Source organism: Theropithecus gelada, chromosome 13 (genome assembly GCF_003255815.1).
Source record: "Theropithecus gelada isolate Dixy chromosome 13, Tgel_1.0, whole genome shotgun sequence".
In the NCBI taxonomy this organism is placed as follows: domain Eukaryota; kingdom Metazoa; phylum Chordata; class Mammalia; order Primates; family Cercopithecidae; genus Theropithecus; species Theropithecus gelada.
In genome coordinates, this window is record NC_037681.1 from 48,984,804 (window position 1) to 49,009,463 (window position 24,660).

A 24,660-nucleotide genomic window follows, 5' to 3' on the forward strand; every position below is an offset into this window, starting at 1 on the left:
CATTTGGGGAGGGAGGGAGCCTGCAGGGTAGGGAGTGGAATGCGAATAGTACCCTTTAAGATCATAGTGCTGGCCTCTACGTGCAAAGGGGCACTGAGCCACTTGTGAGGCTCAGGCCGCCCTCTTCCCTGCTGCCCTGTGACGAAGGTTGTAACAGGCTAGAGAGGCTGTGGCCTTGGAGAGATGTGATGCCCCTACAGGTTCAACTCCTGACCTTGCCTTCATGTGCAGCATGTTCTCATAACTGGACGAATCGACTAACCTTATCCAAGGCATAACAGTGCTAGAGAGATCCACTCCCCCCAGAACCTCACAAGTGGCAGTTCCCCAAAAAGATCAGAGAGGGCCAACCAAATGGATGGGGCAAGCCTTCTGGCCCTAGAGGCGTCTGGAGTAATGAGTCATGTCCCCTCCTTAGCCCCATGATGGAGCTAACAAGAAATGCAATGGAGAAGCCCAGAGGCACCCAAAGAAGAGCAACCGCCAGCCTCCTAGGATGGTCTCCAAGGGGGCCCCTACCCTGCTCCTAGAGACCCCAGCAGCCCAGGTCTTCTTGCTCTGTGCAGCTCCTGGCTCAGCCATCTGAGCCTCTGTCACATGTCATCTTCTTGCTCAACCTTCTGGTTGAGGGGTGTGGCCCCCAGACTTACTCCCTCAGCCTGGGAGGACTCTTGGTAATAGAAACAGCTGGGGACAGATGGTCCCACCGCCATGTCCTGGGAGTTCACCTTGCTATGGATCCATCCCACCCAGGTCTATAACAGGGCCCTGAACAAGTGGAAGTGGGGAGCTCAGGTGCCTGAAATCTATTCCTTCCACAAACTGTAATTTTTTTTTTTTTGAGATAGAGTCTCATTCCGTCAGCCAGGCTGGAGTGCAGTGGCACAATCTCTGCTCACTGTAACCTCCACCTTCCGGGAGTGATTCTCCTGCCTCAGCCTCCTCAGTAGCTGGGATTACAGCCTTCTACCATCACGGCCAGCTAATTTTTGTATTTTTAGTAGAGACAGGGTTTCACCATGTTGGCCAGGCTGGTCTCAAACTCCTGACCTCAAGTGATCCGCACGCCTAGATTCCCAAAGTACTTGGATTACAGGCATGAGCCACTGTACCCGGCCTACATTTTTTTTTTCCAAAGATGGGATTTCACTCTGTCACCTAGGCTGAGTGCCCTGGCATGATCTCAGTTTACTGCAACCTTCACTTCCCAGGCTCAAGCAATCATTCCACCTCAGCCTCCCTAGTAGCTGGGACTACAGGCATGTACCACTATACCTGGCTAAGTTTTTTGTAATGTTTGTAGAGACAGGGTTTTACCCTGTTGCCCAGGGTGGTCTCAACCTCCTGGGCTCAAGCAATCCTCCCACCTCAGCCTCCCAAAGTGCTGGGATTACAGGCATGAGCCACCAGGCCTGCCACCTTCCATAAATTATAAACCCAGTCATGTGTAGAGCACATGTGATTCCCTACCTCTTTCTGAAAGAAGCATTTAGATAAGTTTACAAAATACATATATATATATGTACGAGAAAAATCACAGCCATTGGAGGAAATAAAGAAGTAACTGTGTCGATATGAACATTTTTATGGTTATTATGTTTGAGCATCAAACTTAGCTTCCTGGCAGCTAGAGTGAAAAGAGGAAGCATGCTAAAAGTTTCATAGGTCTAATTTTAGGATCTAAACTAGTCTTCCAAAAGAGATGAATGGTTTCTTCACATGGAATCCTAAAAACCCTTTTGCATGTGGAGTCCCAGAAAGGAGACCATGAGTAACCAATATAATTGGCAGTACCTTTGACTACGGCTGCAGGACAAACACATCATTGGCTTTTCAAATGATTATCTGTTGTAATAACTTTCCAGAAGAGGCAAGTCGCTCCTGGTCTCTGAGCCTCGGGATCTCTGCCAGCTCACGCAGTGGGGATGATACTGTAGAAGCCTCTGGTTCAGTCCCCCGAGGAGGAAAACTATGGGTACTATTCCTCCACAGAAGAATGGGTTTTCTCTCTTTCTTAGGGATCTTATGAGCCAAGTCCAAACTCTGATGCAGAAGATGAAAGATGACCATGTGAGTCAGATTTATGGTTATTTCTAAATATTAATTTTCTAACTCACTAAAGTTGTCTTCAAATGAAGTGGTCTGCCATGAAAAGCAGTGAGCCCCATATTATTAGAGACATTCAAGCAGTGGTCGGACAGCTCCCTGACAGAGGTCCTGTGGAGGAGATTATGTCAGTGGGGAGAGCTTTGTTGCTGGGCACAGTGACACTGAAAACCCATCCTGATGCTAAGATTCTGTGGTCTATAAATAAACCTCTAAAATTCCTTCAGTTCAGAGATGCCGATTCCATTATTTCAAGTGGGCAAGGATGTTATAGAGGGTTGACTGGATTTCCTAGGGCAGGGATATTTTTGTTTCCTTGTTGGAAATTACCAAGCATTTTCCTCCTTCCATATAGAGAGTAAATTTCCGTGAAGATTGGAAGGTCATCACAGTGCTGATTGGAGGCAGAGATTTATGTGACTACTGCACGGATTCGGTAATGGGGGCCAGGTCCAGGCCTACGTGTTGTTCCTAACTTTGCCCAGTAGGCATTGGAGATCTTCCCTGAGAACAGTTCCTAAAACCAATCCTAGGATTATCCAGCTACACCCATGTCTGCACATATACACATACAACACACACACACACACACTTCTTACCCCACCACCCTCCAGGTTCTTGGCACCATCTCCGTGTCCTAGGTGGTGAGGTAGCAGGTGGCAGATATATGGTATTTCTACTCCTCTCTCTTATAACTCCTGAGAATTCAGAAAGAGGAAACTGTAGCAAGCAATTGGTAGGAGAAGTCTCCACTTTCTACTCCTGAACCAAAGCTCTAGCTAAAGTTTCTAGTCTTCCCACTGGCCCATCTTTGACAACATCAAGTAGTCAACTGTTCATCTCAGATTTTAACGTGGTGAGCTGGCCACAGCTGGAGGCTAGAGGGGGAACAACTCCTTAGGGCTGGAGCCAGAAGGGAAGTTGAGAACTGCCTCCACTGCCCTCTCACCCTAATCAATTTCTCCTCTTCCTCCTTCCTGTCTCTAGAATCTGTATTCTGCAGCCAACTTCGTTGACCATCTCCGCGATGCCTTGGATGTCCTACATAGAGAGGTGGGTAGGGGGCTTCCACAAGCTGGTAACAGCTCAAGCATGGTGAGGGTGAAGGTGGATGGGGGGGAAAGAATGGGAGAAGAACCCCCTTCTCTCAAGGAGACAGCCAGGGGCATGGGTTCCTTCCGTTTTCAGAACCCCAAGGAAAGCTTATTCTATATGGAATCAGCCCAGAAGGGTCTCAGGTCTGAAGAAGGGAAGGCTGTTCCCCCACCACTACCTGGGACACTCGGTGGAATTGTCTAATGTCTCCCCACTACTATCTGGGACATTTTTTTGGTGGTAGCAGCCAGGTGGGCCCCAGGCTGGGCACTGCATTCTGAGCCACAGGGTGGGTCGAGAGCAGGCCCCTGTCTAGTCCTGCACCCAGCAGCACTTTCCCCCTCCACCACCACCATCCTCTGGCAAGGACAAGCTGCCCTGGCTGCCTGACACAGGGCACTCTGACCACCAGATGCTCCCCTGGCGGGCTGAGCCCGCGTGCCTACTCAGCAGAGTTAGGCCAGGTTGGGCTGGAGGGAACAGGTCGCCTATCTCACCGAAGGTCATTCTAATGTATCTGGGCTCACTACATGATGGCCAAACAGAGATGATCTCTTAGCCTTTATTGTCCCACTCCAGGAGGTGCCATTGCTGCTGCAGCCCCTTTGGGTGGCACCCATGGAGTTGTGTGATGTACGGCCTGTAAGACCCTAGGAGGTAGCCCTGTATAGACTCCTCAGAACTCAACTCCAGAAAGACCAAGCTGGATTGCTAAAGGAACCCATTCCTCAGGGCCCTGAGACAGCCCCAGGAAGAAGCCCCCGGAGCCCCCCTCTCATCCACAGCTTTTCCGTTAGGTGCCCAGAGCCCTGGTCAACCTCGTGGACTTCTTGAACCCCAGTGTCATGCGGCAGGTGTTCCTGGGAAACCCGGACAAGTGCCCAGTGCAGCAGGCCAGGTAGGCAGGTCCTGACTGTCCCCACACTGGAGATGCCCTCACCTCCTGGTCTGGCCCGCAGGCAGTGGTGATGCCTCAGGGTCTTTGTGACTTGGTCTATCCATGTGTCCAAGTCTGTAAAGGAGGATTCCTGGCAGAACGATCCCCTTCCGGAAGGCTGGAGCCATGACTCCCGTTACCTAACCTCAAGGTGCCTGGCAGGAACTTCTGTGATACCAGGCAGCCACACAGGGGAGGGATCAAAGTTGGGACAGAGGCTGGTGTCTGAGAGACAGGATAGCCCAGACTGTGAACGTGGGCAGTGGTTAGGGATGTAGACATGTGTGGTCAAACTGTAACAGAAAGCAAGGAAAAGGTATGAGCAACTCAGTTACCTTTAGGGGAAGAAGAGAATTAGGAGGGACACAGGGAGTTTCAAACTGGGAATGTTTTGTTTCTTAAACTGGACCATAAGTACATGGGTGTGTGTTTTATTGTTCTTTGTATCTTACACATCTATTTACTTAGCAAATCTTACAGAACTTCCTGTGTACTGGGCATTGTTTCAAGTGCTTTAGAAATCTCTCTTTTAAGTAGATGTGATGGGTGTGAAAAGGGCACTTATGTGAATGAAGGAGAGGTCTAGGGCATAGCATCAGAGGCCCAAAAATGCCAGCTCCAATACCAGAGGATGCATTTTCTTTTTAAACACTAAATTTTCACTGCCCAAATTCATTTGCTCAGCTGAGTAATCGGTTGCAGGCCCAGCACCTGCAGTCCAACTCTTGTGCTCTGTTGGTTTGAGAGGGTCCTCATTCCCACACCGGCTCCCTCCCTTGGGCTTTCTCCAATGCCCCTGTGAGGCCTGAAGCCTGCCCCTGAGCATGTGCACCAGAGCTCAAGACTTCAGTGCTCCTAAACCAGGGTGGGAGGGAGCCTCTCCACCCCTCCCCTGAACCTGGGCAATCAGAACCAGCACCTGATGGAAGCCTAGGCTCTGGGGCCTCCTGCCTCCCCATCTTTGTGCAGCATTTTGTGTAACTGCGTTCTGACCCTGCGGGAGAACTCCCAAGAGCTGGCCAGGCTGGAGTCCTTCAGCCGAGCCTACCAGGTAAGACCAAGAAGGGACCATCCTGTGTCCTCTCCCCTACGCTCACTCTAACACACAGCCCAGAGCCCCCAGGGAAGGAAGGGCTGGTCAGGGCTTGCGGGGAGACGGGGAGCACCCTGGTTCCCTTCCTCTGTCTCACGTCACTGTGCTGTCTCAGGCCCCCTGGTTGGAATCATCCCAGTAGGATCCAGGTGGGAAAGCCCCCATGGGCCAGCTGCCCTTGAAGGCTTAACCCCAACTCCTGGCCCGGAGCCCTGGATGCCTCATGAGACCCCCTTTCCCTCCCCCACACTCCCACTCCAAAGGCAGGAGCCGAGCCCCTGGCGGGTCTTCCCAGGTTTTTATCCCTTTTGGGACTTCCTGCCTAGCCCTTCAGAGAGAGTAGTCTACTTACAATCAATACTAAAAGGTGACCCAACCTGTTTCCAAATTCTCGAAAGGGACTTGCCATCAGGTGCGTTTGTGTTCTCAAGGGAAAGGCTGAGTCGGCCCCTTCACCCAGGGAGATGGGCTGCCCATCACCCCTGCTCTTGCCTCACTGGGCCCTGGGCCCACCAGGGCCTGTGCTGAAGACCCTGTGCGTGTGTCCCCAGAGCAGCATGCGTGAGCTGGTGGAGTCAGGCCGCTATGACACACGGGAGGACTTTTCGGTGGTGCTGCAGCCCTTCTTCCAGAACGTCCAGCTCCCTGTCCTGGCGGTATGTCCCCTGCCCTCACCCATGGTGCTCTTTTAGAGGAAGAAATTCAAGGCAGAAATGCCAGTTGCTTCCATGAGCATGTGCATAAAATGGGAAAGACACAGCTTTCCAGGGGCTGTGCTGGCAGGTGCGGGCTCCCTGAATACCTGAGCCGTATCCGTATGTGTGAGGCTCCCATGACCCCTGTAACAGCCTCCATTGTGTTGAGCACCTACTAGTGCCAGGCACTGTGCTTTCCGTAAATAAAATTGTCACATCTGTGTTTGGAAATGAATGTGATCAACCGCATGGAACACAGGTGTAGAGATCATTTAGGAAATAAGGGACAGGGAGGCCGACACGAACACAGCCAGCTCCGGATGACTAGCTTTCTGCCACACACGTGGTCTCTCTCGTGTGCAGCACTGTGGTTACAAGGGAGCATTCTGGGGGTTCTCTGTTTCCACCCGGGCCATGCCCTTTGCCTGGCACTTCCACTCTGAACGGAAGAGATCTGTGAGTGGACCCGGTGAGGACTGAGGTCTGTTCCCCTGGGTTGCCACCCCAAGAGGCTCACCTAACTGGAGGGAAGTGGGAAGGAGAGCAGCTCTATGCCCCCCCAGCACCTCCAGACGAAAAGGCTGGTGTCAGGGGACCCAGCTACGCAGGCCTTCCCCAAAGCTTTGTTCCATTCTCCCCACCAGTACCACCAGGACCAGCAGACCAAAAGCTGGGAAGTCGCTTTTCCCATCTGGCTGGCCAAGACTCTCTGCAGGACCAGGATCTCACTCCTTCATCCATGGCATGGCCTCAGGCATTACATGAATGTGCCCCAAAATAAATATGACACTTTTCTAATTAAACAAGGGGCACTTATAGGGTCAAAAAGGAAGGTTGGGGTTGGGGTCACCCGAAACTATTATTTGTGGGATCGCCCGCATCTCTCTCTTCAGGTGAGAGGGCCCTGTAGGGGCTGGTGACCTGGAGCACTCCCAGGGGAAGGAAGGTGTTGAGTGGTCAGTCCCAGGGGCCAGGCCCGCTGGTGGTGGCTCGCTCTGAAGCAATAGGATCTTGAGGGGGTATATTGGTCTCTTTCAGGATGGGCTCCCAGATACGTCCTTCTTCGCCCCAGACTGCATCCACCCAAGTCAGAAATTCCACTCCCAGCTCGCCAGAGCCCTTTGGGCCAATATGGTAAAATAAGTGGGGTGTCCCTTGTTCCCTGGGGTTCTAGTCTAGGGCAGAGCACCAGCCCCTACAGAATGGAGCCTTGCAAGTGAGGCTGAGGGGGCAGTGGCTGGCACATCTGTAGACGTCTATGCGGTTGGAAATGTGCAGTCCCTAAGAGCCTGCTCGGCCTGAGCTCGGCTGCACCCTCTCCTCAGAGCTTTGAACTCTGAGGAGGGACCTCTCTACAGAAACGAAAGCCAAAAACCCCACATTCATTCAACTTTGCCTGTGTGCCAGCCACCATGTCAGGCAGTTTAAGCCATGTTATCTCATTTACGGCTCTCCACATCCCTGCTAGAGAAGCATGACGAGTCCCCGAGGAAGCTACTCCCAGAGAAGCAAAGCAACTGGCCCAAAACCCCACGACTGGCAACTGGCAGAGCCAGAAGCGGGAGCCAAGCCCCCCTGAAATTGAGTTCTGAGCTTTCCCCACTGCAGGATGCTGCCAGGGAATGTTCACTTCCATGGAAACAAACTACTACACCCGTGTCTCCCTTTTCTTCCCTGATCAGCTTGAACCACTTGGAAGCAAAACAGAGACCCTGGACCTGAGAGCAGAGATCCCCATCACCTGCCCCACTCAGGTAAGAGGGGAGGACCTGCCTGGCTCCTCTCCACAAACCAGGACACACAGTTCGCCCTACCCACTTCATCTTCCACCCCAGCTTCCTCAGCACCCATCTCGCCCCCTTACTGAGGCCTGAGAGATTTGGAGGATGGAGGGGAGTCCATGAGAATGGACAGGGGAGGCGAGAGGGGAGACGAGAGTGCAGCCGCCATTGGGAATAGGAGACACAGCAGGGAGAGGAGGACCAGGCCCCAGCAGAAGGAGGGGATCCTGGTGAGAAAAGTGGGCTCTTGAGAGAGGCCATCGGGATGCCAGGAAAATGGCTGGAAGGCTTCTTTTAGCAGCGGTGTTTGGGGCAGATGAAAAAGTCTGACTACAGGCTAGAGGGCCCAGGCAGGACCCCGGCAGGCTCAGGAGCTGTGGCTGGAGACAGGAGAGCCTGGATTAGGGAGATTCCACAAGGAAAGGATCACAGAGGAGAGCAGCAAAGGGCAGAGCCCAGAGCTGTATGGAGGAGGGACGAGGATGGACCTACAAGGACACGGCAGCTACAGGCTCCTTTTAAGGAGGAATCTGTAAGTGGTTGTTCAGCTTGACTTCAGGCCTGGGGTGGGGCAGGTTCTCAGCCACATTGTCTTCAGCTCCTGTTTCTAGGCCCTGTCTTATGGCTTTTTAACCAAATAAGGCCAAGACCAGAGAGCCCTCAGCAGCAATAAAAGCAGAAAGCCTGACCCAATCTGGGAAGCTGGGTTTCCCTCCTAGGTCGGCCACACTACCCTCTCCCACCCTCCCTGCTGGGGAATGGACCTGCAGCTCCCCCGTGTGTCTGCTGGGAATCCTGAGAGAGTGGGCACCCCTGTTCACTGCCTGCTCCCTGTCTGCTGCCTGCCCTACCCTAGTCTTGGGCTCAGGCTCAGTCTCGTGTGCCATCAGGAGCGCAAGCATGGCAGGAAGAAGGGATGGGAAGTGAAGATAGTCGTAGCAGAGGGCTCAGTTGCTGGGTCTTGTACTTGGAGCTAAGGAGATTGTCAGATTGTGCAACAACTAGTGCAACACAGATGCCTCTAGTCCAGGTGGTCAGATGCTGGCCAAAGGCCTGGAGCAAAACCTTAGAGGCCCCTACTGTGCCAGGTGTAAACTCTTTAACTGTTTTCCTAAGAATGCCTGGGGGCTCTAGGGGAGAAGCCAGGGAACATGGGTAGTGGGGGCATTTGGGGACTCAGAAATAGCCACAATAAGCCATACTGTAGGTATTTCAATATTTTACCAACCCTGTAGCCATACTGAATATCAGCCATGGAGCGCCCTTTCCAAACTGTCCACTCCCCTTCCATTACATAACAAAAGCAGCCATCATTTGCTCTTTCTTTCAACAAATGTGTATTGAGCACTGAGTTGGAGCCTAAGCCCTGGGTCAGGGAGAGCCCTGTCACTGTGGGCTTCAAGGCAACCGCTTCCAGGCTCTGCCCCAGATCAGGCAGAGACCCCCAAAAGGAGGCTGCTCCACCCAGCAGCATCTTAAGCACAGTGGGCTCAGCGCCTCCCTTCTAGACAGAGCCTGATGGAGCCACTGCACTGATTTGCAGAGGTGAGCCTCGTGGAACCAGTAGAAGCCCAGCCCGGGTGAAGGTGTTGCTAAGCAACCTTGGAGCTCGTTCTGAAAGGGTCCATCTGTTGGCCAGCCCAACTTCACTGCATTCTGAGCATTCTGCATTCCTCGGGTCCCATCTGCTCCCTCCCATGTGCCTTGGAGTGATATAAAAGTCCACCAGCATCTCAGTGTGAGCTGACAGGGGCCAGGCAGCACATATTTTTGTCCTAGATGTGTCTAAACATAGAGGCAACAGGCGACAGGCAGGACGCAGTGGGGGGCGGGAGGCAGGAGGCCGAGATGGCTGTGAGCATGAGCTTTCTCAGCCTCCTCCCATCCTCAGTCTAACTGCTCATACATTCTGCGAGCCAGGTAGGGGGACTTAACAGCATACCGTGGATTTCTGTTGTACTTTCAAGTTGGACAGTCCTTTTACAGCCAACTTTTGACTAGCCATTCTGTGGACTGAGCCTATACTCTGCCTTAATGGGCTTTCTGCCCAGTCCTTTCCTAACCCCAGGGCAGCTGGCTGAATGCCTGGTCCTTTTTTTAGCTTTCATTCTTCTTGACCTCTCTGAAGCCCTTGTCAAAGGTCACCACCTCCCCCTTGAAATTCACTCCTTCCTGGGTTTGTGGACACTAAATCGACTTTATTTTTCTGGTCTTCTGGTTGCTGCCTTTAATGACCCTCCTCATCCCTTTCCCCAGTCTTGAAAATGTAGATATTCTCCAATTTTCATGTCTCCATTCTGTTTTCTTTCCTTTTTCACTCGCTTTTTGAAACAGGGTCTTGCTCAGTCTCCCAGGCTGGAAGTGAGTGGAGCAATCACAGCTCACTGCAGCCTTGAACTCCTGGGCTCAAGCCATCCTCCCACTTCAGTCTCCTGAGTAGCTGGTACTGCAGGCATGCACCACCATGCCCAGCTAATTTTGGTTTGTTTGTTTGTTTGTTTTGGTAGAGGTGGGGTCTTGCCGTGTTGCTCAGGCTGGTTTTGAACTCTGGACTCAAGTGATCCACCAGCCTCAGCCTTCCAAAGAGCTGGGATTACGGGTGTGAGCTGCTGCGCCTGGCCTCTGTTTTCTTTTCTCTGTCTCCACATCCTCTCACTCTGAGACTTATCCATTTCCAGGATTTCCTGTGAAATTTCTTTGTGCTGGATTCGTCAGTCTCTCAATCTGTGTCTTCATTTCTTCTTTCCCGAACTCCAATCCTCTATTTCCGACCTTTAAAATACATTTCTCCTTGGATGCTCTATATGGTATAAGGCTACCCAAAAGGCAGATTAATGTATGATCAAGCAGGAGGGGGGCTGAAATAAGTTCATGTATTACACCCTGTCTTTTCTCGTAAGAAAAAGCAGAAGTCTGTCAAATTCCCTTAGTTTTCTGTCTAGCAGTGTTTTTATATTGAATTACATAGGTGACATCGTTATCTTTTTGATGCTCAGAGCTTCTAAATCTAATCCTGCCATGACCCCACCACCATCTCAAGCTTCACATTCATTCAAAAAATAATTTTCTGAGCAAGGAGTGTCTAAATGGGAACTAATTCTTTGTCTTCCCAAACTCTCTGCTTCTTAGGAGTTCTCTATTTCTGTCAGTGTCATTGGAGTTTTCAAGTTCTGCCGGCATGAAATGTCAGGGACCCTATCTAATAGGATTCCTACCAGTCCTCCAGAATCTAATAGAATTCTTCCCACCTGTCCCTCTTCCCATTCCCACTGCCACTGCAGGGGCTCAGATCCTTATCACTTTGTACGTTAAAGGCTACCTAGTCCCACCTTCCCACCATGAAACCATAGACTTACGTAATCTTAGGTTCTCAGTGGGGAGGGCCTTAGACTTCTGTGGATGCAATCTCTCAGAGAATAATGGAATTCTTCTACCACATCCCTCCCAAGACACCCTATGGCCTCTGCTTAAATGTTCACAGTTTTTTAAAAATTTATTTTAAATTCCAGGATACATGTGCAGAAGGTGCAGGTTTGTTACAGAGGTATACATGTGCCATGGTGGTTTGCTGTACATATCAACCTGTCATCTAGATTTTAAGCTGTGCATGCATTAAGTATTTGTCCTAATGTTCTCCATCCCCAAATGTTCACACTTTCTTAAGGTGAGCTTTCAAACCACCTGAAATCAGTGTAGGTAGGAACCAGCACTTTTTTTTTTTTTTTTAATTAATAGTGATGGGGTCTCATTCTATTGCCCAGGCTGGTCTCAAACTCCTGAGCTCAAGCAATCTTCCCACATTGGCCTCCCAAAGTGCTGGGATTACAGGTGTGAACCACCACACCCGGTGCTAGCACTTTTTGAATGGAATGCGATAGAAAACCTCATAGGACATCCCATGAAATACCATTATGTCCTCCTACCTCTGACTGCCACCACCCAGCTGAGAGTCTTCTCAGTTCCAACCACTCATTGCACACATGGCTGCCAACCCCTGCCTCATATGGGTATTTCTCCTTGGGATGTGGCCCCCTGTAAGGTGGCGACTGTACGTCTGGTTTCATCCAACCAGCACAGAAGAGAAGAAAATCACGCCTCCTTCCCTGTGGAATGTTACACCTAGTAATGCAGCCAGGATGTTAATGGCCTTGTCCCGCAGCCACTGACTCACGTTGCTGACTCACATCAGGAGGCTGTCTGGGCTCTGCCTCCCCAGGCAGCCCACACCATCTTTGCATGGCTGGAACTACTAGACCGGTTCCTTGCGCTACCATTCAGTTGGCCCCCCTTTTACTCACGGGGGCTCCAAACCTAGCCTTCAAGAGCCAGTCAGGCTCCATCGAACCTGTCTTTCACGTCATCTGCTTGGCTCCAGGCCTTTAAACCACTCTGACTCATGCATGTACCAAGTGGTCAATGGTCAATAAACTCAACTAAAAACAAGCCCAATAAAACCCAATAAAAACCCATTAGACAGAGACATAGGAGTTGGGAAAAAAAGAAAAGAAGGGGAGTGGGAGAAAGCCCTGAGGCACCCGCCACAACCCTGGGCTGTTTCTGTCCTTGCCACGGCCTCAGTCTGTAACACATTCCAGTGTCTCCTTGACCTCTGGCCCTCTAGCTCTGCCTCCTTTTCCCCAACCTGTACATCTTGTGATCAAACAGATTCAGTGAAACACGTTCTGCAGTTGCACTCGCGGCACTTCCAAAAAGGTCAGCTTTGTCTTTCCCTCAGTGCCTCCCATGCTGGTTACGGTAGGACTGGCTCCAGCCGCTGGACTCTCTAAGCCCAGTCTGGGCTCCTTTGAAGTGCAGGGAGAATGCCACTGAGTCTTGTCTCCGAGGACCCTACATCTCCAGATCTTGCCCCAGTTCCTCAGCAGGTGCTGCCCTGACTGGCCACGCCGTTCTCTGATGCTTCACTGCCTCAGCTTCTCAAGTCTGTCTCCCCACCTGAGCCAGTTGTCTCTTTCTCTCCTCCCCTCGTCCTGGCACCTAGAAACGCTCTAACGCTTCGGCTGCTCAACCAGCGTGGGTCAGTTAGTTATAGAATGCTCCCAGATCACCCTCTCTGTTGGCGAATGCTGAGGGAATGCTTACTGTTAACCCGAGACAAGCCCAAGTAGCTACATGGACCTGCCACCATAAGCCCCCTTCTGTCTTATGCTGTTGTAGATGGTCCAGGGCTCACTTCTCCCACTTGGCCCTGAGTACCTCTCCTTGAAAGGATGTCAGGGGCCGGGCACGGTGGCTCATGTCTGTAATTCCAGCACTTTGGGAGGCTGAGGCAGGTGGATCACGAGGTCAGGAGATCGAGACCATCCTGGCTAACACGGTGAAACCCCTGTCTCTACTAAAAATACAAAAAATAAAAAAAAATAATAATAATAGCCGGGTGTGGTGGCAGGCGCCTATAGTCCCAGCTACTCGGGAGGCTGAGGCAGGAGAATGGTGTGAACCCAGGACGCAGAGATCGCGCCACTGCACTCCAGCCTGGGAGACAGAGCAAGACTCTGTCTCAAAAAAAAAAAAAGAAAAAAGAAAGAAAGGATATCCGTTACCAGCCCCTGTTTCAGACAGGAATGCTGAGACCAGAGGAAAGGGAAGACTTGTCGGGTGCCTCAGGGAACCAGGATCTGAGCTGGGGCCTGAGAGGTCTGTGTGGGTGGACTCTGTCCTCCCAGTCTCTTCCTTTCCTGCTGTCTGACCAACAGGGTTTTTGTTGACCTGACCTCCAGTGTGAGGAATGGAACCAGACAAGAGGCCGGTCCGGTCAGCTCTGGCCCCAGTTGGGCATTCATCACTTGTTCCCTAACCTGGAAGCAGTCCCGTCCTCACTCAGGCTCAGCTTCTGCTCATCTGTAAAGTGGGGCATTTGGGGGGTGCAAAGTCAGTCACCTACAATGCCAGGCAAGAACATGGTTGTGTACATGTGGTCAGGTATGAGACAAGATCACTTTTCCAACATTCTGGTTTTCCCTTTCCTTTTTTTTGAAACAGAGTCTTGCTCTGTCACCCAGGCTGGAGTGCACTGGTACGATATCAGCTTACTGCAACCCCTGCCTCCCAGGTTCAAATAATTCTCGTGCCTCAACCTCTCAAGTAGCTGGGATTACAGGTGTGTACCACCACACCTAGCTAATTTTTTTTTTTTTTTGTATTTTTAGTAGAGACAGGGTCCATGTTGTCTAGCCTGGTCTCGAACTCCTGGCCTCATGTGATCAACCCCCCTCCACTGGCCTCCCAAAGTGCTGGGGCTACAGGTGTGAGCCACTGCACCCAGTCTAAATTTTTTTTTTTTAAATTGAAACAGAATCTCACTCTGTTGCCCAGGCTGGAGTACACCGGCACAATTATAGCTCACTGTAACCACAAACTCCTGGGTTCAAGCAATCCTTCTGCCTCAGCCTCTTGAGTAGTTAGGACTACAGGCACATGCCACCATGTTGAGCTAATTTATTTTTGTAATTTGTTGTAGAGATGGGGTCTTGCTGTGTTTCCCAAGCTGGTATTAAACTCTTGGCCCTAAGCAATCCTCCTACCCTGGCCTCCCAAAACGCTGGGAATACAGGCATGAGCCACTGCGTCAGCCTGGTTTTTTCTGCTTGTTCCCATTTTATTCCCAAATTTTCAGACCATGGGCTTACTACTCCACTGAGCACATTTTGTGGGAGTACACAGCCTGGGCCCAGTTGGTGTTTCCTGATCTCAGTCTTATCAACTTGATCTTGCTTCCCTGTCATTTTTACGTTTTCTCATTAGCTTTCTCCCCATTTCTCCTTTGTCTGCTTCCTTCTTCCTTCTTTAATTAACCCCTTACCTGCAACTGGGTGGACTTGGGTTCTTGACTGGGCTTGTGTGAAAACTGATTGTGAAACAGATAGGTAAGTAGAGAATGAGGAGGATGTTTTACAAGAAAAAAAAATGACTAAGATACAGGAACCCAACCTAAAGAGGATAAGACATATAGTTCAAAGGAGGCAGAAAGAAAAAACATAACAGATATTCAAATATATTGATAATCATAATACTTTCTGGAAGAGAAAAAAAAATGCTGAAACATGAATCCCTTGCTAGAGAAATGACAACGCCAAGAAAATAGAGAGGTCTGAGGATTAGGGAGCTGTTCAGTTGCTAGGAGGGGCACAGAAGTGCAGACCCCAGACTGCAATGGGTATGAAACCCTCTGCGGGCCTTGTGTTGTCCATCCCTTGCCAGAGCTGTTATGTAAAACCCTCTGGAAAATGAATGAAATTATGTTTATATAGTTCTTTCTATATAAGTGCAGAAGAATCATGTTAAATAAATCTACAGGGCAGGATTGTTAGTTTTTCTCCTTCGCAAGCAAACTTCAGTGCTGTCAGATAACCTCTCCATGTGGTTTCTTTTCTCTTAGAATGAGCCCTTCCTGAGGACCCCTCGGAACAGTAACTACACATACCCCACCAAGCCAGCCACTGAGGTAACCCCTGACTCACCTCTGCGTCTCTCAGACAAACCATTTCCACCTGCCAGGGGCTCGGGTGTGGTGCAGGCTTCAGAGTGTTCACTGAAGCAGAAATGTGCTTCGTACGTACTGGGGATTGGAATGTACAGAAAAGGTTCCCGAACCACGAAGCCCCAGGATTGCCCTAACATGTTCTCAAGTTGCTTACCTGACGTCAGCCCCCAAGCAGAAGAAGTGCCTGTGGATTGATTTTCTTTGACCTTGGCAATCCTGGGCTCACAGACATGGTGACTGCTTAAGCAGCTCAGCCTCTCAAGAGGGAGAGGCTGCGGGTGTGATGTGGCGTTGACTTCTCAGAAGGTGGAAGCTGAGTGGGAGGGAACTGCAATTTCAGGGGTGGGGCCCAAAAGGAAGTGGAGGCATGTTCATGTTCATGTTCCTGTGGGCCCCTAGGCCTTGTTTGGTTCAAGTCAGTCATTCTAGTGCTAAGGATTCAGAGCCCATGGTTAATTCCATTGGATGGACCGTGTCTGTGAGCCTAGGACGGCCACCGCAAAGATGGCCTGGAGGACCCTGGACTACACCATGACTGGCAGTCAGGCCTGGTCCAGATCAGGTCTGTTGGTCATCAGGATGGGGTTCGACCAGCAGTTTCGGTTTCACACCTATATTATATCCAGTCTCATGCTGGGGGCTAGAAGGCATGCAGAGAAGTATCGAACATGGTCCAGACCAGGAGAAGTGAGAGCCCAGTAGAGTTTCACAATTATTGAGCACATACTATGTGCTAGACACTATTCCAGGAAGACAGAAGTGTCAACAAGACAGGTGGATCCCGGCCCTCACGTAACTTACAATCTACAGAGAAAGGCATCTTATATACATGGCTAGGCATGGTCATTTCAGATAGTGATGACAGCTCTGAGGAGGGTGATGGGGCTGGGGCAAGGGAGGCACATTCAGGTGCACCGTGCAGGCCTGGCCTCTCTGAGGGGAGATTTAAACTGAGACGTGCATAATGAAGAGATACTTGCTACACAGAGAGCCAGAAACACAGTCCCAGGCAGAAGGACCATGGACCACACAGGCTTAGAAGTGGGACTGTGTTGGGTGTATTTGGGGAAGAGAGAGGTGGTCAGAGTGACTGGGGGCATGAGAATGAGGTGGAGAGTGGGGAAAATGAGATCAGGAGTGCCAAGGAGCCAGATCACACAAAGCCTGAATTCCTGAGTAAAAACGTTGGATTTCAAGTGAAGAAAGGTGGGAAGCCATTGGCGGTCTCAGGAGAGAGTGGCATGATCTGGTTCATGTCTTTCAAAGATCTCCCTGACTGTATCTGTAGAATGGATTGGGCATCCGCAGGAGTGATTGGGGAAAGACATTTTATAAGCCAGCTGAAGAAACTAACCTATATGAAATGGTTAAGAACTGTTGGATGCTAAGCTCTGCGGTACAAGCAATACCAGATTGCTGGCTGCAGGTTATGCTGTGTCCAGCCTCTCTGAATTTTCTCAGGCTCACGTTAGCCTAGTGGAGGCTTGTCCTCATTGAACCAGTGACCAAATTCCATGAGAATTGAAATGTCAGCTGCATCTTGTGAATCAGGCATTTCTTCATTGATTCAACATTTACCTGTTGGATGCCTACGTGGAGTGGGCACTATGCTAAATGCTGGGTAGACAATGGTGAGCTGAATGGGTCTGGATCTGCCCTCTTGGTTCGTCAGTCTCATGTGTCTTTGCTTTTGCTGCTGGAAAAGCTAAAAATCCCAGAGCCAGAAGGGCGTGTGTTAACAGCTTTCTACTCAAAGCAGCCACAGAAACAAAATTCTGTCATCTGAGGTAATATGGGTGAGCCTAGAGGATATAACGTTCAGTGAAATAAGTCAGGCACAGAAAGACAAATACTACATGTTCTCACCATATGCAGAAGCTAAAGAAGTTGACTTCACAGAAGTAGAGTATAAATAGCGGTTATTAGAGGCTGGGAAGGGTGGATGGTGGTTGCAGAGTAGGGACAGCAGAAATTGATTAACAGAAAATTATAGCTAGATAGGAAGGATAATTTCTAGTGTTCTATGGCACAGTAGGGTGACTATAGTTAACAGTTTACCATATATTTTCTTTTTTTTTTTTTTTTTTTTTTTTTTTTTGAGATGGATTCTGGCTCTGCCGCCCAGTCTGGAGTGCAGAGGCCGGATCTCAGCTCACTGCAAGCTCCGCCTCCCAGGTTTACGCCATTCTCCTGCCTCAGCCTCCCGAGTAGCTGGAACTACAGGCACCCACCACCTCGCCCGGCTAGTTTTTTGTATTTTTTAGTAGAGACGGGGTTTCACCGTGTTAGCCAGGATGGTCTCGATTTCCTGACCTCATGATCCGCCCGTCTCGGCCTCCCAAAGTGCTGGGATTACAGGCTTGAGCCACCGCGCCCGGCCTACCATATATTTTCAAATAGCTAAAACAGCAGATTTTGAATGTTCCCAACACAAAGAAACGATAAATATTTGAAGTGAGGGATATGCTAATAACCCTGATTTGATCACTGCACATTGTAGAGATGTATCAAAATATCATACTATGCCTCATAAATATGTCCACTTATATGTCAATTAAAAATAATAAAAGCAAAACTGATAAAGTAGGCACAAAGAGGCTTTACCTGATAGCTTGTTAGAAATGCAGAGTCCTGCGTACCACCCCAGACCTGCTGAATCAGAATCTGCAGCTTAAGATCTTCAGGGGATTTGGATGCACTGATTTTGGATGTGGTTCATGGTTCTTCCCTTGTGACAGACGAGCACGTTTAAATTCCAGCCAGGGTCTGTTCATCTACACGGAATACGCTTATCTCTGGTTCACCAACTATCTGAGCTATATCTCATGTGCTGATGGCTGAATAACTGTTTACGTTGCATTTTCTCTGAGTATTTGTCATCTGCACACAAGCATGTTCTTGATTTCATTAAACCTTTCAACAGAAGAAATCCATCAGTATGATGAATTGAGCAGTCCCTTGGAAAAAACTAAATTCCATTGGACTAAGCAAATAATATTTAAAAGTTCCATTTTTGCTCCCTCATGATAGGAATATTTCAACAAGGCTTGTCTTCATCATCTGATTGAAGAGATGGATAAGCTTTCATAGTGTCTGACAGTCAGACTCCTGGACAATCAGTCAACCTGGTCAAGCCCTACTCCGCACTCAGCATGCATATATTTGGGACTTTGGGAAGATATTCAATTTGCCCCCAGATTTTTGGTACTAATCATTTCTGTGCCCTCTGCTTCCCTTCCCACTCCTTCCCCCAGCACCTGGAAAATATGCTCTGTGTTAGAGATAAAGAAAATTTACTAAAAGCATCCAGGGTTGCTTGCATTAATTAACAAACATAAAAGGAATAAGGCTGTTAAGTTAAATATGTAAAAAGACATACAGGTATCCAGAAAAGATAGGCAGAAACTAGGAGCCTTACAATTGTAAAATATTTTGTGTTACTATTCTAAAAATCTTTTAATTATTGTTTAGGTTCTAGCATTATAATTAGTGTCAATTAGCTTAATTTTATAAAACACACATACCTGTAATCTCATGTTAGGCATCCAAATGCTGTGTTCCTTTGGGAGACTCACCTGTATATGACTTCATGGTTTTCTTCCCTGCTTTGGGGCAGCCACTGGCTCCATTCAAAGCGTAGACATATTGGCATACGAAAGGTTGTGTGTGGGTGCACATGTGGGGACATGCACTATGGGTTGTGCATAGGGGTAGCTAGACACACCCATTTCTTCCCCTAATTTCCCTGCTAGCCCATCTATAGCTCACAGTTCTTTCCCTTACATGATCCTGTATGGTGACTCGTTTCTAGCCTGCATCAAAAATCCCTTAGCTGGTTCTTCTTGGGCTGAAGTTTATCTCCCTGCACAATGAGTGTCGGGCACTGAATCTTTTCTCCTGTTGATTTAGAACTGGGGCAGTGACTTCGTGTGTACAGAGTGGAAGGCTTCCAATAGTGTTCCAACCTCTGGTGAGTGAAAATATCATCATCCCCTTCAATTAAGGGCCTTGCCAAACACCAGGTTGGGGGAGACCTTACAAATATACCCTGGAGCTTTAAGCAGGACTTGCTAATTCCCATGCAGTGCAGACCTAGATCCCGCCCTGCAGCCTCTGCAGCCACAGCTGGGCTTCCAGTTGGAGGTGCACAGACCTCTCCACTGAATGCTACTTCTTGTCTCCTTATAGTCCCAGTGGCAGTCCCTTAGGCCTCCCTGCCCAGTGAGGCAGATAGAGTCAGGGATTGGGGTTCAACCTGCCTGTGCTACATGACCCCACAGCTGGAACTTTCCTGGACCACCCCAGTGTGAATCAGGCTCTTCTGAGGATGGACAATAGCCATGAAGCCCATTCCCTTCAGTGCCTTGGTTGCTCTGAATGAATGGAAGGGGCAAAACTGCTAAAGCCTTAAGCTGAAAATAAGTACAATGGGGAGCAGTGGGACAGAGTTATAGACTTCTGGTAAAATGTGCACTTTAAAAGGTAGACACCCCCAGCCCCCACAACCACCTCTCTGCTTGTCTCCCCTAGTCCACCAGCTCCAACCAGCAGACATCAAAGTGGTGGCCGCCCTGGGTGACTCTCTGACTGTGAGTAGTGAGCCGTGAACCAGGATGGGCAGCTCAGAGTCCAGCCAGGCCTCGTGCAAAATCTGTTCTTCCCCAGCATTGGCTCCACATTCAGTGCTGAGCCCCTGTTACTGAGGGCCTACCTGTGTCAGACACTGAAACACAGCCAGGCGATATAGAATGCCCTGTCTCGCCACCTTCCCAGTTCTGCTCAAAGCCCCCTCCTCCACGAGGCCTCCTCTCAATTCCCAGGGAGAAGCAATCCCAGCCTTCCCCGCTGTTCGCAGGCACAGGCGTTTTGTTGGTATGTGATGGCACTCATCCAAGTCGGCCTGCCTTTATCAAGGGACTCATCTCCATCTACCCAGACTCAGAGTGGCAGATCTTACACACACACACACTGCCCCATGCTCCCTACTCCATTTAAGGACATGTGCTTTGGGGCAGAGGGAGCCCAGTTCCTCGCACATAGCACAGTCTTGCTAAGTGAATTGTGTTCCCTGATTACTTAGCCATTGCTGTGTACAACAATACTCTATTAGCAATTCTAAGGGAAATAAGGTATGAAACAGTCATATCCCCCCAGCAACCTGTCTGGCTAGAAAAACAAGAACCATACACGGAAAGAAATGCATAATCACATAGATGACATATAGGACTTGGATGTTTTTATTTTTTAACTTTTAAGTTCAGGGGTCCATGTGCAGGTTTGTTACACAGGTAAACTTGTGGCATGGGGTTTGTTGCAAAGATTATTTCATCACCCAGGTATTAAGCCTAGTACCCCTGAGTTATTTTTCCTGATCCTCTCCCTCCTCCCATCCTCCACTGTCTGATAGGCCCCGGCATGCATTGTTCCCCTCCACAGGGGACTTTTAAAATAGGGTATTTATTTCGGTAGAAACAAACACCAGCCCCACATGTGTGGCGGTGTTTCCATTTTGGCGTGAACATGGAAAAAGATGTGGAAAGGCACATACGAGTCTGTTTACCACTAATGAGCTCTGGTGGTATTTGCATGTGGGTAAGGGGTGAGGAGGGAGTGTGGAATCTGTGGCAAGAGGCAGGATTCTTAAGGTAGGGGTAGATCATTCATTGGTTTAAATCTTTGTATCATTTAACATATGTTAATTTTGTAAATTTCAAGGGTTTTTTTTTTTTTTTTTTTTTTTTAAGGCAGAGCATTTAGAGAAAGCTTTATAGAGGAGATAGGAACTGATGAGGGTCTCAGAGAATGAATTTGGAAATGTAAGGTGCTGGAAAGGAGGGAGTTCAGCATTCCAGGAGGGGATGGGAGTGGGTGGTAATGGGGTAGACCAGCTCAGGGCCCTCAGGCTTCCAAAATAATGGCAGGTAATTAGTTTAGGCCTGAAGATTTGTGTGGACTGGGAAGGAGGGAGCAAACAAGGGGAAGGAAAGTAGAAACCAGATTATGGTGACCTCAGAAGATTGGTGAAGGGATTTGGCTTTGATCTTGAAGGTAAGGGAGACTCATTGAAGAGTCAGGACTGGGGTTGGGGAACATGAAGAAAGAGGCATGTTCAGGAGGAACAGAAACTGGAGTCAGTTTGCTCAGGCAGGAGGCCAGGGTGTTGCCCATGGCAAGGAGGTGAGAGTCTCAATTAGGAACATGGCAAAGGGAACAAAAAGAAAGGGGCAGGTGCTAGGGAGGGTGGGAAGGTGGAAACAACAGGACTCGGTTACTGGTTGTAGGTAGAGTACTGGGGAGAAGAATGTATCAAGACCACTCCAAGTTTAAGGTGGCCTGGAGAAAAGCCGGTACTATTTTTAGAAAAGGCAAATCCAGGTCCCAGCTGCTACTCCAGGGCCAGAGGAGGCTCTTCCAGTGCCCTCAGCCCAGCCCTGAAATTTCTTTTTGCTTTTTATAGACAGCAGTGGGAGCTCGACCAAACAACTCCAGTGACCTACCCACATCTTGGAGGGGTCTTTCTTGGAGGTGAGAATGTTCTTGACACATGCTCTATTGATGATGCTCGCTCAAAGAGGCGTGAGTAGTGTTTCCCCTGTCACCCCTCCAGGATGCAGTTGGGTCCCCAGGGCCCAGCTCAAGACAGGAGAGTCAGTGGTGCTTGCATTACCCCTGAGGGTGATGGGAGAGATGCCCCAGGGGCAGAATCTCTGGTTCTGACTTATGCATATGTTGACACACGGAGCAGCATGTTGGCGTGATTTTAATAAATATGCTTTCTCCTCCCCAGCATCGGAGGGGATGGGAACTTGGAGACTCACACCACACTGCCCAGTAAGTAGCAGCCTGGAGAGGCACCATCACTGTGGCCATCCTCCCTGGGGCCAGGGCCTTCCTGCTAGAGGAGGGGAAGAGGAGGTTATCTGCAATGAGGGAAGTCAGCCAGCCCTGAAAATCCCCAGAACTCCTGTGTCCCACCCGTGTGTCCCCACCCTGCATGCTCATCTCAGTTACTGTGAGGGTCCTGCAGGCTCTCACCTGTGCTCTCCTCCTCTAAAGACATTCTGAAGAAGTTCAACCCTTACCTTCTTGGCTTCTCTACCGGCACCTTGGAGGGGACAGCAGGACTAAATGTGGCAGCAGAAGGGGCCAGAGCTAGGTGAGTAGATGCCATACAGGAGGGCGAGTGGAAGGCAAGGCTGAGACATCAGGGTGGGAAACCGGAGGAGAGGAGAGGAGGGTGGTATCCAGGAGCCTGGTCCCAGGGGCAGTAGCAGCTGTGCCGGACTTTCCACGTGAATTATCTCGAGATCCTCACACCCTTGGACAGGGGCACTGAGGCTTATAAGCTTTCCAGAACCACCAAGATTATCCGGCAAGTTATCAGAGGAGGCAGGATCAGACCATGCCTGAATCAGGAGCCTTTGCTCTGACAGCTGTGCTATTACTGCCTCTCCAGGGCAGCAGGAGGTGCACGTCTACCCTACACTCCTGCACTGTCCCTGCTGGTTCCAGCTCCACCTCCTGCCCAGCAGGTCACACATGCAGGGTGGCTCTCAGCACCTGGAGAACTGAGTGCATGACCCCGGTGATAGCTGCCCTTTCTCTCTCCCCACCTCTCTTCAGTCTTTGGCTCTGAAAAAGCTATATTCTGACACTAGGGAGTTAGGCGTCAGGGCCCCCCAAACAGCATGGTGGCTGTTTGTTTTCACTGGGATTGTTGTTGACAACAACTCAGATAATTAAAGCTGAAATGCCTGACCAGGCTCACTGATTTTCTGCATGGAGCGTGCTGGGTGTATGCTTTGTAGAAGGATCACTATGCTCTGATCACCAGGGAAACGACACTGGCTTGACTCACTCTGTTTACCGGGAATGTTCCTTTCAGAAGTGGTAACGTGGGCCCCATGCTCTGTTTGAGTCTCTAAGCCACAGGAAGCGATGTCAGTTCCTCAACGTCACGAGCAGGAAGAACTTATTTTTCTGCAAAAACTGGGCTTTGTGGGGTCATTATAGCAACATCTAATTACTGTTGTTATGATTGCTATCATTGTTATCATCATTCTATTGTTCTTGTACAGTACAGGCTTCATTTTCCAGGGGTTGATTTCTCACTCTGTTGACAATTAAACCCCTTCTTCCTTCCTCACTTCACTTCTCTTACTGCCTTTTCTCTTTGACTGCTGCTCAGCACCTCTGCCAGATGAAGTCAGTGGCCAGGGAAGTAGTTGAGACATGTGGTTTCTTGTGGGTATCTCTGATGTCTGATGTTAGGGGAAAGGAAAGTAATCCTTTGACTTAAGAAAGGAAGGTTGGATAATTGCTCTATAACTTTCCTTTATCTCTATTCTGTTGTTTATTAGCATAGATACAGATGAGTTCACCTAAAGAGAAACAAACGTGCCACAGCAGAGTACCTAATATCATAGGGTGTGGGGTCAGGTAATTTGTGTCTACATTCCAGCTCCAAGACTTGCTAGCTGTGTGACTTTGGGCAAGTTGCCTAGCATCTCTGAGTCTTAGTTTCTTCAGCAATAAATAGGGATAATAATAGTATTTATCAGTGTTGTCATAAGCATTAAATAAGACATATAATCCATGAAAAGAATGTAGTACAGTATGTAATACCCACCAAAAAAGTAGCACAGTACAAATGTACCAAAAGTTTGCCATTTAATGACCTTTAGTTTCAAAGTTTTTTTAACCTAACTTTCCTTCCATCAATCAATAATAATTCATTCAACACCTGCAAAGGACTCAACCCCAAGGTGGTTACTCAAAGATACAAAGGGCCAGGCATGGTGGCTCACACCTGTAATCCCAGCACATTGGGAGGCTGAGGTGGGTGGATCACCTGAAGTCAGGAGTTCAAGACCAGCTTAGCCAACATAGTGAAAACCTGTCTCTACTAAAATCAAAAATTAGCTGGGTTTGATGGTACACACCTGTAATCCCAGCTACACAGGAGGCTAATGCAGGAGAATCACTTGAACCCAGGAAGTGGAGGCTGCAGTGAGCCAAGATCGTGCCATTGTACTCCAGCCTGGATGACAAGAATGAATCTCCATCTCCAAAAATAAATAAAAGATACAAAGGAAACAAAAGATGAACTCCCTGCCCATGAAGAGCTTGCACTCTAGGTAAGGAGACTAAACAAATGGGAAGTAACTTTCCGCAAAAGAAAATGCTGGGTATGGCAGCAATATAGTGCTTCGTCATGGAGTGCAGTTAAGAGGAGAGCACACAGTGTGAAATGCACTGTCTAAAGACAGATGCAGACCCAGAAGGGACCCCTGAAATCATCCAGTCCAACTTCTTCCTTTAAAAGATGGAAAAAGTCAATTCTAGCAAGATTCTGCCACTTGTACAAGCTCACCCAGCAAGTCAGTAGCAGAGCTGAAAGTAGAACCACTGGTCGCTGGGGTGAAAAAGGAAATGCAGGATGTGTGGATCAG

At 49.3% G+C, this 24,660-nt stretch overlaps 1 protein-coding gene across 2 annotated transcripts in view; it reads left to right on the plus strand.

The window, feature by feature from the left end:
* PLB1 (phospholipase B1) overlaps positions 1 to 24,660 on the plus strand; it is a 150,255-nt gene that overhangs the window by 105,306 nt on the left and 20,289 nt on the right. For both annotated transcript variants that reach the window (XM_025353883.1, XM_025353882.1), the window contains 14 exons: positions 2,019 to 2,070; positions 2,462 to 2,542; positions 3,094 to 3,159; positions 3,999 to 4,099; positions 5,108 to 5,189; positions 5,783 to 5,887; positions 6,965 to 7,060; positions 7,609 to 7,680; positions 15,104 to 15,169; positions 19,118 to 19,178; positions 19,739 to 19,797; positions 21,666 to 21,733; positions 21,996 to 22,039; positions 22,265 to 22,364. In XM_025353883.1, the coding sequence (XP_025209668.1) occupies positions 2,019 to 2,070; positions 2,462 to 2,542; positions 3,094 to 3,159; positions 3,999 to 4,099; positions 5,108 to 5,189; positions 5,783 to 5,887; positions 6,965 to 7,060; positions 7,609 to 7,680; positions 15,104 to 15,169; positions 19,118 to 19,178; positions 19,739 to 19,797; positions 21,666 to 21,733; positions 21,996 to 22,039; positions 22,265 to 22,364 (1,053 nt within the window). The remainder of the gene's footprint in view (positions 1 to 2,018; positions 2,071 to 2,461; positions 2,543 to 3,093; positions 3,160 to 3,998; positions 4,100 to 5,107; positions 5,190 to 5,782; positions 5,888 to 6,964; positions 7,061 to 7,608; positions 7,681 to 15,103; positions 15,170 to 19,117; positions 19,179 to 19,738; positions 19,798 to 21,665; positions 21,734 to 21,995; positions 22,040 to 22,264; positions 22,365 to 24,660) is intronic.